The sequence below is a fragment of the Mirounga angustirostris genome, unplaced genomic scaffold (assembly GCF_029215605.1).
Source record: "Mirounga angustirostris isolate CCGP_5_RB_7025 unplaced genomic scaffold, mMirAng1.0.hap1 SCAF_4, whole genome shotgun sequence".
In the NCBI taxonomy this organism is placed as follows: domain Eukaryota; kingdom Metazoa; phylum Chordata; class Mammalia; order Carnivora; family Phocidae; genus Mirounga; species Mirounga angustirostris.
Window position 1 is genome coordinate 154,162,102 of NW_026991712.1, and position 18,997 is coordinate 154,181,098.

Here is an 18,997-nt window from a genome sequence, read left to right on the forward strand (position 1 = left end):
CAGGAAGGATGGACAGAAACAGCCAGCCTGGGGCCATTTCCGAGGTAGATGAGGGAGTAGACGCTGGGGCTAGCAGCAAGAAGAGAAGAGAAATGCAACTACAATTTTTGGGGCATTTCAGTGAACCCACAAATGAAATAAGAGCTGTAAGAAGATAAGTAGTTCAGGTAAGGGCAGGTGGAGAAGATCTGTTTTGGACGTGCAGAGTTGGAGGTACCTATGCTAGATACTTTCTTGGGTATTTACCCAGCCCAGGAGCCTTTCTCTCTTTTATGGAAACTGCTCTGACGTCTAGTAGCTACCTCTGTATTGTGTGGCTGCCCGTTCCATCCCACCTCGAGCAGCTGACCAGTGTGGATGACTCTCCTATGAATTTAAAAATGGACGGAAAGACAACTGTTAATACCAGTGTGGCAGAACTGTCAGGTGAAAAGGGATGGCCGCATCCACCAAAGACACAGAGGAAAAGCAGCACAGAGAAAAACAGCATGAGAGGAGAATGACCACTTCCTGAGCTTCCCACAGGTTCTGGTTTCTGGTTTTGGCCCCTTAGGGCCCGGCTGCATTCCTGTCTTCAATTCTCAAAGACCCACCCTTTTCATCTTTGTAATGAGTTTCCCCTTCCTGCTTAAACTACTCTGAGCTGGCTCTCTATTACTTGCAACCAAAGAATACTAACCAATCTGGGAAGTCAAAGTGGAGGCGTCTTTTTCGAAGCAGCTACAACACTGATCTGGAGCTAAGGAGAACAGGGAGGGACACAGCCAGGTGGGCGTGCTCAGTGTACGGACAACAATGAACGAGATGAAGCTGTCAGGGAGAGTGTGAAGAAAGGAGGAGGAGAACGACGCACAGGGTACTGCCTTGCAGAACACCAGCATTTAATACTTCTATTTTTTTTTAAGTGTTTTTTTGTTGTTGTTGTTTTAATAATCTCTACACCCAACATGGGACTCGAACTTACGACCCTGGGATCAAGAGTCGTGTGTTCTTCCGACTGAGCCAGCCAGATGCCCTGCTTAAGCAACATGAAACACCAGCATTTAAGAGATGGGCAGAGAAGGAACTTGTGAAGGGGCAGCAAGACTGTAAGACTGGAGAGAAGAGTGTCATGACCCCCAGCGGGGGAAAAAGGTCCAGGAGAGATACTCATGGTATAGAGCTCTGTAGACTTGTGAAGATAGATGAGGATGGAAAGAGGCCATAGGATCTCTTTGGCAATTGATTGGTTTGTTCCTTGGTGACTTCTGCCTGAACAGCTTTAGAGGAATGGTGGGAAGGGAAAGTAGAAGGCACAAGACTGAGCAGTGAACAGGTTGTTAGGAAAGAAAAATAACAAATGAGGACCATTTAAAAAAAAATGGTTATCAAATGAAGAGAGAAGCTTGGCACTTGGTGAAACTCATTTATTCTTTTAAGACTTAGCCCAAGTATCAACTCTGTGAACCCTCTTCTAAGTCCTCTGCCTGTACCCCATCCCCGACCAAACACACAAGAACAGGAAGTAACCGCTCCCTTTTCTATGTTCTGTTTGCTCATACCACATGGTACCACATGTTGTTGTATAACTAGTTGTCTACAGCTACACTGTAGAGCCTTGTGAACAGAGAGACTGTGTCTTTTTTTCTTCCCTTACGCCCTAAGACTAGCATAGTGCCGCTTATATAGCTGACTTCAATGTTTGTTGATGAAGTGTTTGGAAATACGATCTCAGGCTCTGGAATAAGACAAACCTGGTTTTGGGTTCTAGCTCTGCTACTAAGAAATGAGTTACACTGGGTTCACCTAGCCTCTTTTAAAGCTTTGGTTTCCTCATCTGTAGATTTAGAGAACAGTAGTACCTTACTTACAGTATTGTGAAGATTACATTAGATAAATTAAACGAGATCATGTATTGTCTAGTATGCACTGAGTGCTCGATAAATGATAGTGATTATATTTTCAATGTAAATCTTACCATGCCATTTTCCAAATTAAAACTATTCAATAATCTCCCTATTGCCTTCATGATAAAATCTAAGCTCCTCACAACACTTTAGCCTTTGCCCCTCCCATTCTAACGCTTCAAATTCATCTACCAACTCTTCCCTGCAGGCATCCTTCACCTACTTCATCTGCAATTCCTGGAATGCACCTAGTTCCTTTATACCTCTCAGAGTGGCCTGATTCCAGGGCCTGGCTAATGCCCGCTCCTGGTGGGCAGACTGACCATAAGTGGTTGTTCCTGTGTATCCTTTGATTATTCTCATGCTACATTTATTGTTTACATTTGTTTTGTTGTACACAGGTTTGTAAATATTATTGCCTAAAATATTTGTATATAACCTGGACTTTGTAGCTTTTATTTATTCAAAATTCACATGTTACTGACTTATGATGGTGGTCTACCCTGGGCACTATGTGGTTAAAAAAGAAAACACTTCCCCGCAAAAAAATTTTTAATGTGGAAACAATGAATTTCACGGAAAACAAAAAAAGGAAAAAAGAACAACAAAAAACTTTTTCCTAGGTCTGGTGAACTCCTACCTACTGGTCAAGACTCAAACTTTTCCCGAACTCTCCACGCAGAACTATGCTCAGAACAGACCTCTACTATTCAGTGCTCATCAATCGAAATCACTGTAATACATAAAAGTGAGATAATTCCTGTAGAGGGCTCAGGGTGGTGTCTGGCACACAGTACACTTCAAGAAATGATAAGTGTTCTTTTCACTTGTTGATGGGTCTGTAACCCCACTCGACAGCAAATTCCTTGAGGTGGAACCCGCAATGAGCTTTTTTCTGCATCCCCAGGGCCTAGCAAATTAGGGGACAGATGAACACACTGGCTCCGTATTCAGTGCTCTTACTGCACCAACCAAACTACTCCCAGAGGCCATGAGTCTGGGAAAATGCCTGAAGGTTTTGGGCAAGGCTCTGACTTTAGCATTTCAGAAAATCAGTCTTAGATATACAAGCAACCTGGGAAGTCACTCCACTTTGATCCTTTACCTGATGCCACAATCCTGGATTCTTATCCACTGTTAGAAAGTTATTCTTGAACAGAAACAGAGCTGCCAGGGATTTGCATGAGAATTTAGTTTGCCTAAAATAATATTTCCACAATGTTTGAATTTAAGCATTACTCTTGAAATCAGAAAAAAACCATTTTTGTAGAAGGAAGCACTTTTTCATCTATTAAATCAAAACTTTCCTCACTATAACTCTTATCCACTAGGTTAACAGGCCTTTTAGAGGACAGGGAACAATCTGCTACCTATTATGTATGAGAAATCTTCCAGTATTTGACAGCACTAATCATGGTCATCTTTAGTCATCTTTTCTCTAGATTCAACTGTTCCCTAATTAAAAACAAAACAACTCCCTACTCCTAATTTCTAGACTAACACACTAAAGTCCTGTTTGATCATAGCCCTGGGGTCCAGCTCAGTTGGTACAACACCAGAGCAAGGTCATGTGTCAGAGGTAATAGGGGTCTGGATTAGGAAATACTCTAGTACATGCAGGGGCACATGTCCTCCCCACTGTACTCGTACTAATGGTGTAATATGGGGCAACTGTGATTTGAGGGGGGAAGGCAACTGACCACCTTATTGTAGAGGCTAAGAGGAAAGCAAACCCTAGAGCAGGAAGCAGTGGTTGAGAACTCACTGTATGGGGTGCCTGGGTGGCTCAGTTGGTTGAGTGTCCGACTCCTGGATTTGGTTCCAGTTATGATCTTGGGGTCCTGGGGTTGAGTTCTGTGTCAGGCTCACACTCAGCACAGAGTCTGCTTGGGATTCTTTCCCCCTCCCTCTGCTCCTCCCCTACCACTCGCGTGTACAAGCATGCTCTCAAATACATAAATAAATAAAATCTTAAAAAAAAAAAAACACCTTACTGAATACTCTGGTCTTGACCATCTCTGGGTTACTTTATCTCTAGCTTCCCAAGAAGTCTTTTCATACTGGGGAGGATCAGGTCTCTAAACACCTAAATCCCTACTAGCAAACTTCTCACCACGTAAATACAATGTCAGGAAACAGAAAAACCCAGAGTGCAAGCCCTAGCCAGTTTCCCCCAGGCTGCGCAGAACCATTCTGAAGGCTCTGCTTACCCCAATATTTCCATTAGAAGAAAACTCACCCCTGGGGCCACTTTTAGGCTTTGGGTTACAAATGCAGTCAAATATTTATGAATACTACCAATGTTGGAACCTCAGGCAGAGTAAGTGGGATCAGAAAAAAGCCCACAGAACTGAGTTCTTTTGATACCAAACAGACTTCTCTTAGTAACGCAGGGGACTGAGGAGGAACCAAGTCCATCAGCGCCACCCTTGGGGGTGCATCCTGCATATGAGCAAGGAGGTGACAAGCTGGTCGAGAAGACTGGAAACACCACTAATGCCTTTATCTTAGCTTGGAATAAATAATCCACTACCTCAAGGAGGATGTACCAGAGTTCTAGCACAAGGATACTCACATCTTGTAGAAGTTTCTCTAAATTCTCTTGAAGTTCATAGAAGTAGTGTGATGTAATGAGACGATTCTGGGATTTATCCAGGCAGTCTCGGGCTATCTCAATCACCTGATGATGAATAAAGCTCAAGGTTCCATCTGCCAAGGGCAGCACACTGTCTGGCATGTTAGAGGAAATGAATTCTGCAAGATGCTCTTCCATTTGCGCAGTGGCCTGCAAATAAAAGCAGGAAAAGTGACACTTCCCTTCTAGTTGCAGCTCAGTCGGGAGCTCAGCCCGAACGACTGTTAATAGCCTAAGGATACGCTCTGTGATCCTGGTGTCCTGATGCTGCATTTGGGGAACCCAACAACTACACATATGACAAGATCACCCTTAAGTCACATCAAAACATGGTCAAGGGGCGCCTGGGTGGTTCAGTGGGTTGTGTCCAACTCCTGGTTTCTGCTCAGGTTGTGTGATCTCAGGGTTGTGGGATTGAGCCCCCCTAGGGGCTCTGCGCTCAGTGGGGAGTCTACTTCTCCTCCCTCTCCCTCTGCCCCTCCCCGGGCTCGTGTACTGTCTCTCTCTCTCTCTCTCTCTAAAATAAATAAATAAATCTTTAAAACGAACAAAAACATTATAGTCAAGGCCCTCTCTCATCTGGCCTTGTCTATCTCCCCTCACTACTTGGAGGCTGTGCTCTTTTGCTCTGAGGACCTGGAAGTGGTTGCTGCCCCCCCATCCCCCAGCATGCAGGCTCAGGCCTGTTGATGCTGTGCCCTGTGTGTAGCTTCTTCACCTGCCAGGTCTGCCTGGCAAACTCCTAGCATTCCTTCCAATTTCAGTTCCCACATCATCTGTCTCTCCTCTGGGAAGTCGTTGATTCCTCCAGGCCACCTGGGGCCTCCTTTCCTCTGTGCTGCCGCTGGCCCTCACAACTGCAGAAACTTACTGTATGGACACTGCTGCTTTTTAAAGACTTCCCTGTACTGGGAATTTCATGTCAGAGAGAATTTATCTCAGGATCCTCTTACTTGACCTTAGGACCCAAGTGGACTAAGCAGATGCTCAGAGAGTGTTTACTGAAGGTGTGAACCTGCCTCCTCATGGACCTGGACCCTCAGAAGAGCAGAACAGGTGTCTGGCTCAGAAGCTTCTTGGGGACCTAACTTCATAGTCATGCCAAACGATAAATTATACCAGTTAACAAGTTTCTACTGCCTATCTAGGACTTGGCCTTCTTTCCTTTGCCACCAGGTGGCAATTTCTGATTTCCAGTGTTTGTTTAGGGGTGTGTGTCTGATATTTGCACCATAAGAATTTTTGCCACATTTTTACTGCATAACTAATTGGCCATAAGGCAATTTTGCTGTAAAAGAAAACAATAACTGGTTGATAGTTTCATCTGACAGTTTGGTTTCATTTCTCCAATGATGCAGTACTCCCACTCTTCATATAAATCTTAGCCTTCATAACAGTCTATACAGTGGCTCAGAGTTTTGAACCTACATTTCCCGTAGAAATTTGGAACGTCTATAAACGGACATGTGACAATATGCCAAGGACAAAGAACAACATGGAAGGCTTTCACAATGCAATACAAAGCTCAGTTATAAATATGTATCCTCGTGGGACGCTTGGGTGGCCCAGTCAGTTAAGTGTCTGACTCTTGGTTTCAGCTCAGGTCGTGATATCGGGCCTGCATCGGGCTCTGTGCTTGGCTTGGAGTCTGCTTAGGATTCTCTCTCTCTCCCTCTGCCCCTCCCACTCATGCTCGCTCTTTCTTAAATCAATCAATCTTTAAAAAAAAAAAATACTTACCCTCGTATGTAGAAACTGATACTTCTCTTAAGGAAGGAGGAAATTTTTGAAAAAAGAAAAAGTGTGATGCCAAGCAAGAAGATGAATCAACAAGCAAAACCAAAATGTATAATGCTATGACCAAAAGACTTTGAAGATAAGTGCTTAGGTACAATCAACAAAACAAAATCAGTCCTTTGTGCTGTCTTACCATGAATCTACACTATACATTTTGAAAGTATTAAAATATTCTGTATTTTGCAATAGTCTTTCAATTTTGTTATTTGTTTTTTTCTTTCATTATGCCTTTTTTAATAAATGTCCTTCATTTGTCTTGGGGGACCTTAGTTTTTACAGCAAAATTGCCTAGTGGCCAATTAGCCATGTAGTGAAAGTGCTTATGTGAAACTACCTAGAACCGCATATATAAACACATATCTAAGTATATGTGCACATAGGTATGTGTTGTGTGGAGAATCTAAGTATATGTGCACATAAGTATGTGTTGTGTGGAGAGAGAGAGAGAAGCAGGGGAGGGGAGAGGGAGTGGAAGGAAAGGAATCTTAATATATCTTCTCTAACAGTGCATCTTTACATTGATGGAGACAAGCATACAAAACACATGCAATGCTAGAATGACAATACGATACCTAATACATATAAGGAGGAGGAGGAAACATGTGAGGTGCATTTTAAACACTACACACTCCTAAACTTTTTAAAAAAATTCTTCATTTATTTATTTATTTATTTTTAAAGATTTTATTTATTTATTCATGAGAGACAGAGACAGAGAGAGAGAGGCAGAGGGAGAAGCAGGCTCCCAAGGAGCAGGGAGCCCGATGTGGGACTCGATCCCAGGACCCTGGGATCATGACCTGAGCCGAAGGCAGACGCTTAACCATCTGAGCCACCCAGGTGCCCCCCCCAAATTCTCCATTTAAATTCAATTTAGTGGGCACCTGGGTGGCTCAGTTGGTTAAGCGACTGCCTTCGGCTCAGGTCATGATCCTGGAGTTCCGGGATTGAGTCCCGCATCGGGCTCCCTGCTTGGCAGGGAGTCTGCTTCTCCCTCTGACCCTCCTCCCTCTCATGCTCTCTGTCTCTCATTCTCTCTGTCTCAAATAAATAAATAAAATCTTTTAAAAATAAATAAATAAATAAATAAATAAATAAATAAATTCAATTTAATTAACATATAGTATATTTTAGTTTCAGCGGTAGAATCTAGTGATTCATCAGTTGCACATAACACCCAGGGCTCATTACATCACATGCCCTCCTTAAGGCCCATCAGCCAATTACCCCAAGCCCCCCCACCTCTCTTCCAGCAACAACCCTGTTTGCTTCCTACTGTTCAGCGTCTCTTAAGGTTTGCCTCCCTCTCTATTTTCATCTTATTTTTCCTTCCCTTCCTCTATGTTCATCTGTTTTGTTTCTTAAATTCCACATGAGTAAAATCATATGGTATTTGTCTTTCTCTGACTGGCTTATTTCACTTAACATAATACCCTCTAATTCCATCCATGTCATTGCAAATGGCAAGATTTCGTTCTTTTTGATGGCTTAGTAATATTCCATTTTACACACACACACACACACACATATATGTATATATATATACACACACCACATCTTCTTTATCCATTCATTAGTTGATGGACATTGGGCTCTTTCCATAGTTTGGCTATTGCTGCTATAAACATTGGGGTGCATGTGCCCCTTCAAATCACTGTGTTTGTATCCTTTGGATAAATCAGTAGTGCAATTGCTAGGTTGTATGGTAGCTCCATTTTTAACTTTTTGAGGGACTTTCATACTGTTTTCCATAGTGGCTACACCAGTTTGCATTCCTACCAACAGTGCAGGAAGTTTCCCCTTTCTCTGCATCCTTGACAACATTTGTTGTTTCCTGACTTGTTAATTTTAGCCATTCTCACTGGTGTGAGGCGGTATCTCATTGTGGTTTTGATTTATATTTCCCTAATGCCAAGTGATGTTGAGCATTTTTTCACATGTCTGTTGGCCATTTGGATGTCTTTGGAGAAATGTCTGTTCATGTCTTCTGCCTATTTCTTTACTGCATTTTTTGGGTGTTGAGTTTGAGAAGTTCTTTACAGATTTTGGATACTAGCCCTTTATCTGATAGGACATTTACAAATATCTTCTCCCATTATGTAGGCTGCCTTTTAATTTTGTTGACTATTTCTCTTGCTGTGCAAAAGCTTTTTATCTTGATGAAGTCCCAATAATTAATTTTTGCCTTTGTTTCTCTTGTCTTTGGAGATGTGTCTAGCAAGAAGTTGCTGCAGTCAAGGTCACCGAGGTTGCTGCCGGGGTTCTCCTCTAGGATTTTTATGGATTCCTATCTCAGATTTAGAGGTCTTTCATCCATTTTATTTTTGTGTATGGTGTAAGAAAGTGGTCTAGTTTCATTCTTCTGCATGTGGCTGTCCAATTTCCTAACACCATTTGTTGAAGAGACTTTTTTTCCCCATTGGATATTCTTTCCTGCTTTATTGAAGATTAGTTGACCACAGAGCTGAGGGTCGTCCATTTCTGGGTTCTCTATTCTGTTCCACTGATCTCTGTGTCTGTTTTTGTGCCAGTACCATACTGTCTTGATGATGACAGCTTTGTAATACAGCTTGAAGTCCAGAATTGTGATGCCTCCAGCTTTGGTTTTCTTTTTCAACATTACTTTGGCCATTCAGGGTCTTTTCTGGTTCCATACAAATTTTAGGATTGTTTGTTCCAGCTCTGTGAAAAATGCTGACAGTATTTTGATAGGGATTGCACTGAATGTGTATACTGCTTTGGGTAGCACATTTTAACAATATTTGTTCTTCCAATCCATGAGGATGGAACATTTTTCCATTTCTTTGTGTCCTCCTCAATTTCTTTCATAAGTGTTCTATAGTTTTCAGAGTACAGATCCTTTTACCTCTTTGGTTAGGTTTATTCCTAGGTATCTTATGGGTTTTGGTGTAATTGTAAATGGGATCGATTCCTTGATTTCTCTTTCTTCTGCATCATTGTTAGAGTATAGAAATGCAACTGACTTCTGTGCATTGATTTTATATCCTGCCACTAATTCCTGTATCAGTTCTAGCAATTTTCTGGTGGAGTCTTTTGGGTTTTCTAAATAGATTATCATGTTATCTGCAAAGAGTGAAAGTTTGACTTCTTCTTTACTGGTTTGGATGCCTTTTCTTTCTTTCTGTTGTCTGATTGCCGAGGCTAGGACTTCCAGTATTATGTTGAACAACAGTGGGGAGAGTGGACATCCTTGTGTTCCTAACCTTCCTTAGGGGAAAAGCTCTGTTATTTTCCTACTGAGGATGATATTTGCTGTGGGTTTCTGCATATGGCTTTTATGATATTGAGGTATGTTCCCTCTATCCGTACATGGCGGAGAGTTTTTATCAAGAAAGGATGCTGTATCTTGTCAAATGCTTTTTCTGTTATCTACTGAGAGGATCATATGTTTCTTGTCCTTTTTTTTTATTAATGTAGTGTATCACATTGATTGATTTGCGAATGCTGAACCATCCTTTCAGCCCAGGAATAAATCTCACTTGGTCATGGTAAATAATCCTTTTAATGTACTACTGGATCCTATTAGCTAATATCTTGGTGAGAATTTATGCATCCATGTTCACCAGGGATATTGGTCCGTAATTCTCCTTTTTGGTGGGGTCTTTGTCTGGTTTTGGGATCAAGGTAATGCTGGCCTCACAGAAGGAGTTTGGAAGTTTTCCTTCCATTTCTATTTTTTAAAACAGTTTCAGAACAATAAGTATTAATTCTTCTTTAAATGTTTGGTAAAATTTCACTGGGAGGCTATTTGGCCCTGGGCTCTTGTTTGTTTGATTACTGATTCAGTTTCTTTGATGGTTATGGGTCTGTTCAGGTTTTCTGTTTCTTCCTGTTTCAGTTTTGGTAGTTTGTATGTTTCTAGGAATGCATCCATCTCTTCCAGATTGCTCTGGCATATAATTGCTCACAATATATTCTTATAATTGTTTGTATTTCTTTGGTGTTGGTTGTGATCTGTCCTCTTTCATTCATGATTTTATTTATTTGGATTCTTTCTCTTTTCTTTTTTGATAAGTCTGTCTAGGGGCTTATCGATCTTATTAATTCTTTCAAAGAAACAGCTCCTAGTTTAATTGATCTGTTCTACAGTTTTTTTATTCTATATCATTGATTTCTGCTCTAATCTTTATTATTTCTCTTCTCCTGCTGGATTTAGGCTTTATTTGCTGTTCTTTTTCCAGCTCCTTTAGGTGTAAGCTTAGGTTGTGTATTTGAGACTTTTCTTGTTTTTTGAGGAAGACCTGTATTGCTATACTTCCTTCTTAGGACTGCCTTTGCTGCATCCCAAAGGTTCTGAACTGTCGTGTTTTCATTTTCATTTGCTTCCATGTATTTTTTTAATTCTTCTTTAATTTCCTGGTTGACCCATTCATTCTTTAATAGGATGCTCTTTAACCTCCATGTATTTGTGGTCCTTCCAATTTTTTTCTTGTGGTTGACTTCAAGTTTTAAAGCATTGTGGTTTAAAAATATGCACGGTTGGGCGCCTGAGTGGCTCAGTCGTTAAGCATCTGCCTTCGGCTCAGGTCATGATCCCAGGGTCCTGGGATGGAGTCCCACATCAGGCTCCCTGCTCGGCGGCAAGCCTGCTCTCCCTCTCCCACTCCCCCTGCTTGTGTTCCTGCTCTCACTTTCTCTGTCTCTGTCAAATAAATAAATAAAATCTTTTAAAAAAATATGCATGGTATAATCTTTTTGTGCCAGTTGAGACCTGATTTGTGACCCAGTATGTGACCTATTCTGGAGAATGTTCCATGTGTACTCAAGAAGAATGTATATTCTGCTGCTTTAGGATGAAATGCTCTGAATATATCTGTTAAGTCCATCTGGTCCAGTGTGTCATTCAAAGCCCTTGTTTCCTTCTTGATCTTCTGCTTAGATGATCTGTTTATTGCTGTGAGTGGGGTGTTAAAGTCTCCTACTATTATTGTATTATTACCAAGGAGTTTCTTTAATTTTGTTATTGATTATATATTTGGCTGCTCCCAAGTTAGGGGCATAAAGATTTACAACTGTTAGATCTTTTTGTTGGATAGGCCCTTTATTATGATACAGTGTCCTTCTTCATCTCTTATTACAGTCTTTGGTTTAAAATCTAGTTTGTCTGATATAATGATGGCTACTCCAGCTTTCTTTTGAGGTCCATTGGCATGATAAATGGTTTTCCAGTGCCTTACTTTCAATGTGGAGGTATCTTTGAGTCTAAAATGAGTCTCTTGTAAGCAGCATATCAATGGATCTTGTTTTTTAACCCATTCTGATACTTATGTCTGTTGATTGGAGCATTCAGTCCATTTACATTCAGAGTAATTATTGAAGGATATGAATTAAGGCCACTGTATTACCTATAAAGTCAATGTTCCTGTAGATAGTCTCTATTCCTTTCTGGTCTTTGTTACTTTTGTGCTCTCTCTCTGCTCAAAGGATCCCCTTTAATATTTCTTGCAGGGCTGGTTTCGTGTTCACAAATTCCTTTAGTTTTCGTTTGTTTTGGAAACTCTTTATCTCTCCTATTCTGAATGACAGCCTTACTGGATAAAGTATTCTAGGCTGCACATTCAACTTAGCATGTTGAATATATCATGCCAGTCCTTTCTGGCCTGCCAGGTCTCTGTGGACAGGTCTGCTGCCAGCCTTATATGTCTACCCCTGTAGGTTAAGGACCTCTTGTCCCGAGCTGCTTTCAGGATTTTCTCTTCATTTTTAAAATTTGCAAGTTCACTATTATATGTTGAGGTGTTGACCTATTTTTATTGATTTTTGAGGGGGTTCTCTGTGCCTCCTGAACTTGAAGCCTGTTTCCTTCCCCAGAGTAGGGAAGTTCTCAGCTATAATTTATTCAAAAGCCCCTCTCTCCTGCTCCTAATCTTCTGGGACCTGTATTATCTGGATATTATTTTGCTTCATGGAATTGCTGAATTCTCTAAGTCTCCCTTTGTGATCCAGTAGTTTTCTTTCTCTCTTCTTTTCAGCTTATTTTCCATCATTTTATCTTCCATATCACTGACTTGCTCTTCTGCCTCATTCATTCTCGTTTTTATAGCCTTCATGTGGGACTGCATCTTGGTAATAGCATTTTTAATTTCAGCCTGCCTAGATATTAGTTCTTTTATTTCTACAGTAAAGGATTCTATAGTGTCTTCTATGCTTTTTTCAAGCCCAGCTAATATCTTTATAATCGTTGTTTTAAATTCTAGTTCAGACATCTTACTTATATCTGTATTGATTAAATCCCTGGCAATGAGTACTACCCTATTCTTTCTTTTGGGTTGAATTTCTCCATCTTGTCATTTTGTCCAGAAAAGAAGAAAGAAGAAAAAAAAAATAAGAACAACAACAACAACAGAAAAGCAAACAAACAAACCAGAACAAAAACAAAAACAAAACAAGAAACAAAGAAACAAAACAAAACAAAAAACTAGATCCTGGGTGTGTTTTGGTCTGCTTGTTACAAGAAACTAGATCCCAAAATAAGAAGGAAAAACTTATATATACATACAAAAATAAAATACAATGAAACACAAAATACACATAATGTATATATAAAAATAAAAATTTAAAAATAATTGAATAAAAATCTTTAAAAAATTTTAAAAAAAGAATTCAAAAAATAATAACTGAAAAAAATACTGAAAGACTAAAGAATTAAAAAAAAAAATCAAAACAATGAATACTATATACTGTTTTCCCCAAGAGCTGAAGCTTTGTAGCCCTCTATGATCAGTATACTTGATGCAAGCCAGTTGTTTGAGCTGCTCTTCTGGGGGAGAGGCCTGTTGCACTAATTCTCAGGTGCACTTGCCCTAGTGGAAATTCACCTTCAGTGCACAGGGAGGCAGGCTTGGTATAGGCAGCTCCGGATTCTACTATGTGGTGCTGTTTTGCTCCCTGAAGGCTTTCAAGCACTCACAGGAGGGATGAAAATGGCGGCACCCTGCTCTCTAGCCCTGGAGCTGAAAGTTTGTGCCCCCCTCCCCACTTTGGTGAGCCCTCACGGAAAAGCAGTGAATCACTCTTGTCTCCCTGGTTTCCCTTAGAACTCTGTGTTCACCTGGCCTGTGCCTGAGTGTTTTTATCTGAGTGAGTTTCAAAACTCCAAATTTTTTTTTTTTAAGATTTATTTACTTATGTGAGAGAGAGAGAGAGAGCACACAGAGGGAGAGGGAGAAGCAGACTCCCCACTGAGCAGGGAGCCCAATGTGGGCCTCAATCCCAGGACCCTGCAATCATGACCTGAGCCGAAGGCAGATGCTAACTGACCGAGCCACCCAGGCGCCCCTCAAAACTCCAAATTTTATGGACACCTGCAGCATGAACCAGTGCTCTTTCTCCCGGGGAGGGGGCGGGTCTCACCTCACTTCTGCCGTTTGCTGGACCCCTGCCAGTAAAGCGGTCCCATGACTGCACAGTGGTTCACAGTTTATGGCAACACAGAGCAGAAAGCTGGCACCTAGCCTTGCTGTTCTTAGCCATTTTCCCCACTCTTGTGCCTGGGAACTCTGCCTCACTCAGGCACCCCCGTTCTTCTTGTGACCCCGGGGATCCTGAGACCACGCTGTGGACCCTGGGATTCTACCCCACTTTGCCACCTAAGCACCTTTAAGCCAGGGACATATCCCACTGCAGCAGACTTCTGAAAGTTCCGATTTTGTGCTCTGCTGCTTATAATACTTCGTGGTAGCCTCCTTAAGCAGGCTCCCTTCCCTCCACCGTATCCTGCCATATCACCCCAGATTCAAATCTCCACCCCTCCTACCTTCTAAAAAGTGGTCACCTTTCTACTTGCAGAATTGCAGCATCTCTTTTCTCAGATCTCCAATTGATTTCACAGGTATTCAGAATGATCTGAAACTATCTAGCTGTATTCAAGGGACCAGACAAACTTAGGGTCCCTTACTCCTCGGCCATCTTAACTCCACACCCCACTCCTAAACGTCTTTATACAGGATCAAGCATAACAGCATGATTCCCCAGCTGTCCACTGTGCCCTCTTCTTCACTCTTCCTCTCTAAAGCCTGCTCCAAGGCTAGAAAACATAGACCATGGGGAGCAGAGAAATAACAGCTCACACTTACTGAGTGCTTACTATGTCCTGGGCATAGTTAGAAAAGTTTAATGCTCATTAATCTTCACAAACTCTCTATGTGATAAATACTCTCATTATCCCAAATTACAGATGAGGCATATGAAGCTCAGAGAAGTTAAATCATCTGTCCAGGGTCACATAACTAGTAAATGGTAGAAGCAGATTTGAAACCATTTAGTCTGGTTCCAGAATGTGTGTCCTTCCTTACTGCTATGCTTCACTGTGTATGTCAAGAGGGAAGGCATAGGGCTTCATACCATTTCCCTAAGCCATCCATGTGTGTCCAGGAGGCTATACCGGAGTCTAGAAAAAGGACACTCTCAGCAGAGCAGGGAAGCACCGCACACCGCAGCCCCTGGACTCAGAGGAATAGGTAGACGCAGGGAAGTCTGGACAAGAGGCTTGAGGGCTCCATGCTCCTTGTTGTCATGGACAGGAAAACTGTGTCAGTGCCCTGGTTCTGACAGAGCTGGCTATGTTCTGCAGGAACAGGGCCTGTCATGAGGTGAGGTCAGAGCTTATAGGCATGCCGTGGTCAAAAAGAAATGCAAATGGGAAATAAGACCCTAGGTTCCACATACACAATGGTTTCTAGCCAAACCACAGAGCTGCGAAGACTTTTTCTCAGCTATCTCAGGAGAGTAATTTGCCTTCCTTCCTCAGCAGTTTCCTGCTTGGAAACTCTGTCTCCCACCTTCCTGCTCCCTCCAGCCAGCCTCCTGCCAGTCCAGCACACAGGTCTGTGCACACTCCGGGCTTGGTGATGAGGCACTGCTTAAGAAATCTGCATAGAATGAACATGCCTTCCGATAGCCAATCCCGTTCTGCAGGGACTCTAACTCAAGGCCCTGATGCGCATGGTTAGAGACAAGGTCCCAGTTCTCTCCTTCCCCATAACATATGGGGGGAATACCTTTTTAACATCTCCCCCTAGATACCTCCCCAGGGAGTGGAGAAATAGAGGCCCTCCAAATATGAGCCCCAAACTCAGTCCTCTGTTGCCGCCTCTTCTCCAGCAGTCTGACAGCCTGGCGCTTGTCTCCTCCTCCTCCTGGGTGCCTTTCTGCTCTTCTTGATTACCTCTGGTGAGAGCACTCCATCCCCTCACCCCGTCTTCCCACAGGGGCAGCCATCCTCAGGATCCTTACCTTAGGGAATCTTTCTTTGTATACATGATTCATCATTATTATTTCACTGTCGAAGGAAACTGGGGACCGTCCAGGACTAAATAAGAAAGACACATTGTGTTATTTTAGTGCCATGGAACTCTCAAGAAGAAAGATGACCATCCCCAGAGTCCCTGCCCTCCCACTGTCTGCAGCACTCCCACCTTATTAATGAGTGCTGAGTTCTGGAGTCTTCCTTTTTCCTGAAGCTCCTAGCACACCTTGTTTAGCTCAAAATGGTGCCATCTGGAACCAGGCTACCTTCCTGTAAGAAGCCTGACTTTCACAAAGACCTCTGCCAGGGCCTGAAAAGGCCTAGAAAGGAGGAAACCACTCCTGAGTCTACTGGTGGCTTTCCTAGGATGACCTCCCCCAGAACAGAACTCTCTGGGTCTTCTTTGCTTTGGCCAGTGGGGTTTTGAGTATATCCCAGCATGTTCTAGGAATCAAATCAAATCAAACCACCACCAGAAACACCAAAGGAAGACCATGTATACCTGTATCCTTTTCCAAACAAGCTGCAGCCAATGAGGCCAATCCAGCCTGCAGTGAGTTATTAGCCTGGATCATCTAAATCTTCCTCTTTGGCCCATGTGCAGTTATACCTTCTTAAAGGATTTCAAAGTTTGATCCACAGAAATGAATGGATATTTGAGTCCTGCCCAGTTTGGTGCCCCTGACATATGACCTAAGTTGAGCTCGGTTCAGAATTGTTCTTCTCTGCCTTTCCTCCCTGGAGTGAGCCACGGTCTGCTTGCTGTATCACTACGCATTACCAAGTATTTTAAGAGTAATATAGCAGGGATTTCCCTGATACACTATATTCTTCTCAGTCTCATATGGCCTAAAATGAACCTTTTACCCTGTGCATTGCGGAAAGTACCGATTCAGGTATTCCTATGAGTGAAACAAAGAAAGGCACTGAGATCCACACTCCACAAAAACTCATTTGTGTTTTTGATCCTTTGCACAACAGTCCCCGTGATCATCTTCATTAGTCTCTGAACTTGAACCCATCTTTGTGGTCTGGCTCAGCTTACTCCCTGATACTCAGGGAATATAATCCCTGAGGAGATTCTTCGTGGCAGGCCCTGCTCCTCTGGGTTCCCACCCCGAACATATTAGCCAATTAATCATTTCCTAGGAGCTCTGGAAAACTGACCTCAGTCACTAAAGCCAGGCCCATTTTAATTTCCACCCTCTTCCTTACCCTGGAATTTTGGCATAATTTTAAACCAGCTAATGCCAAAGAAAAGAGCTAATTAATCAAAGGAATTCATAGATAAATCAGCTACTAAGGTTTGTTTGGTTTGATGAGCCCAGGTGATTCAGGGAAATGAGTGAGATTCAGATGGGCATTTCCTTCTGCTTCTGAAATGGGCTTCTTCCCCAAGTCAGCCGCAAGTGTCTTCAGCAGCACCTTTTGTAGCTGGCCTAGTTCCTATACCCTGGGCCTGTGGGTTCTGCAGCCAGGTAACTATCAGAATGGATGATACTATTACTCTCTTTTTGCTAAGTGGAGTTTAAAGTATATTCCCACTGCTAACTACCCTCAAAGGGAAAAGAGAGGGACCACTTGACAGGGTCATCAGGTGTACCTGAGCATCACTGGCCTTGGCTCATTTGAGCTAAGCTCTGGGTTGGCAAGCTACGGCCCACAGACCAAATCTGGCCCACTGCCTGTCTTCGTAAATAAAGTTTATGAGATGTCTGTGGATGCTTTCACACTGTAACAGCAGAGTTAAGTAGTTGCCACAGAGACTGTATGGCGTACAAAGCTTCAATTATTTACTCTCTTGCCCTTTATAACTGTTTGCCTATTCCTACGCTGTGCAGAAAAGCCGAGCTCCACAGGCCCTGGGGTAGCAGGCAGAGAGGAGCCCTCACCTGAGGCTGCGAGAGCGGGGCCGCATGGCCGGAGACTGCCGTCCCTCCTCATCTGGTACACTCTCTGTGCTGAAATGCTTCGTCAAAAAGTGCAGCTCATCGGCTGTAGGCTGGAAGGGCAACTGGTGCAGCTTTTCCTGTGAGGAACATGATGACTAGAGAGAAAAACATTAACAAGCAGCATTACAGACATGTCTCAGGGCAGTCCAGGCACAGAGAGGACTTCCCAAAGCTAACCCACAGCAGGCCTTCTTTGCCTTGCTCCTTTTCGCCTCCATTGTGCACGATTCCCCTCTCTACTCCTTCCGAGGCTTCAGTCCTGAGGAAGCCAAGATACTAGGAACCTTCATGAGTCCGGCAGGCAGTTGGATCCAGGCATTCACAAGATGTGGGTGTCCGTAACTACCTAGGGAACCTCTTTTGGTGGCAAAAGGCAGATTCTTCTGCATGGATGCTTTACCCTCAGTGAAGCTTTTGGCTAGTTGGAATGGCAAGTAATTAATAAATCATGCTTCCCGGCTTAGGAATTGTCCCAGGTATACTCAGCCTACATATGAAATCCCTGGAAGTTTTCCCTTCCACAGTGCTGGGAGAACTCAGTAATGTTTCCTTTCGGCTGTTACCCAAAGTGCAACTGGCACGGTTGAGGCTAGGAAGACTGTGGCCATACTCTAGGGACACAAGTAGGCAAGAAAATCTGGCAGGGAAGAAAATTACTTTTAGATCTGGAACCCAAAGATTAGACGTGACCTGAAAATGACGGAGAATTCCAAACAGGGCCCAATGACTGAGATTCCAGACAAGAGCCCACTGCCAACCACGACAGACCATGTGAGGGAGCGAGCCATGCTCCTGCAGGCATCCCAGAGATGCAGCGACCGCGGTGACAGCCTAGTACGGCACCAGAATCGGGGAAGGCCACCTTTCCTGACAAACTGGCTAAGAGAGCAGGCAAGTCTAACATCATTGGCTCAGTTTCTGTTCATCAACTGATGAAGGATCTGGGGTTTAAATATCCAAATCCATTTAGAGTCAAAGCTGCAGCACCACACTAAGAAAACTCACTTGCCACAAGTAAGTCTCAATACCGAGTGAGAAATCAGAATTTTGGCGGGGGGGGCAAACAGCACAGCCTTCTGTCATGGAATACTGTAATACAGGAAGCTCTAAACAGCTTGGGGGAGGTCTCCCCAGGGCTCTGTCTTGGCCACATTTTGGAAAATGGTTGCACAGAAGCTGTAAAAAGTATCTTCACCCAACTGCCACTGACAGGAAGTAAAATTTTTGTATCCCAATAAAATAAGCAGCAGCCATGGGTTGAGTCTATTAAAATTTACTGAACAGGTATATATTATATATATAATATGACTCTTGCCTTAGGTCTAAAAAGTCACCTGTCCGGTAAAGGTTTATAGGGAAAGCAGTATTTACCAGGGAAAGATCTGAAGCTTAACTGCCGCTAAAAGACCAATGAGATCTTTGGATTACTTTATGAGTTATATCTAGGTCAAGGGAGGAA

The 18,997-nt window shown here is 42.8% G+C and overlaps 1 protein-coding gene across 16 annotated transcripts in view; it reads right to left on the reverse strand.

Moving 5' to 3' along the window:
• MAST2 (microtubule associated serine/threonine kinase 2) overlaps nt 1–18,997 on the reverse strand; it is a 219,630-nt gene that overhangs the window by 14,381 nt on the left and 186,252 nt on the right. For all 16 annotated transcript variants that reach the window (XM_064589222.1, XM_064589220.1, XM_064589219.1 and 13 more), the window contains 3 exons: nt 17,479–17,633; nt 15,574–15,649; nt 4,462–4,671 (listed from right to left, as the gene is read on the reverse strand). In XM_064589222.1, coding sequence (XP_064445292.1) covers nt 4,462–4,671; nt 15,574–15,649; nt 17,479–17,633 — 441 coding nt within the window. The remainder of the gene's footprint in view (nt 1–4,461; nt 4,672–15,573; nt 15,650–17,478; nt 17,634–18,997) is intronic.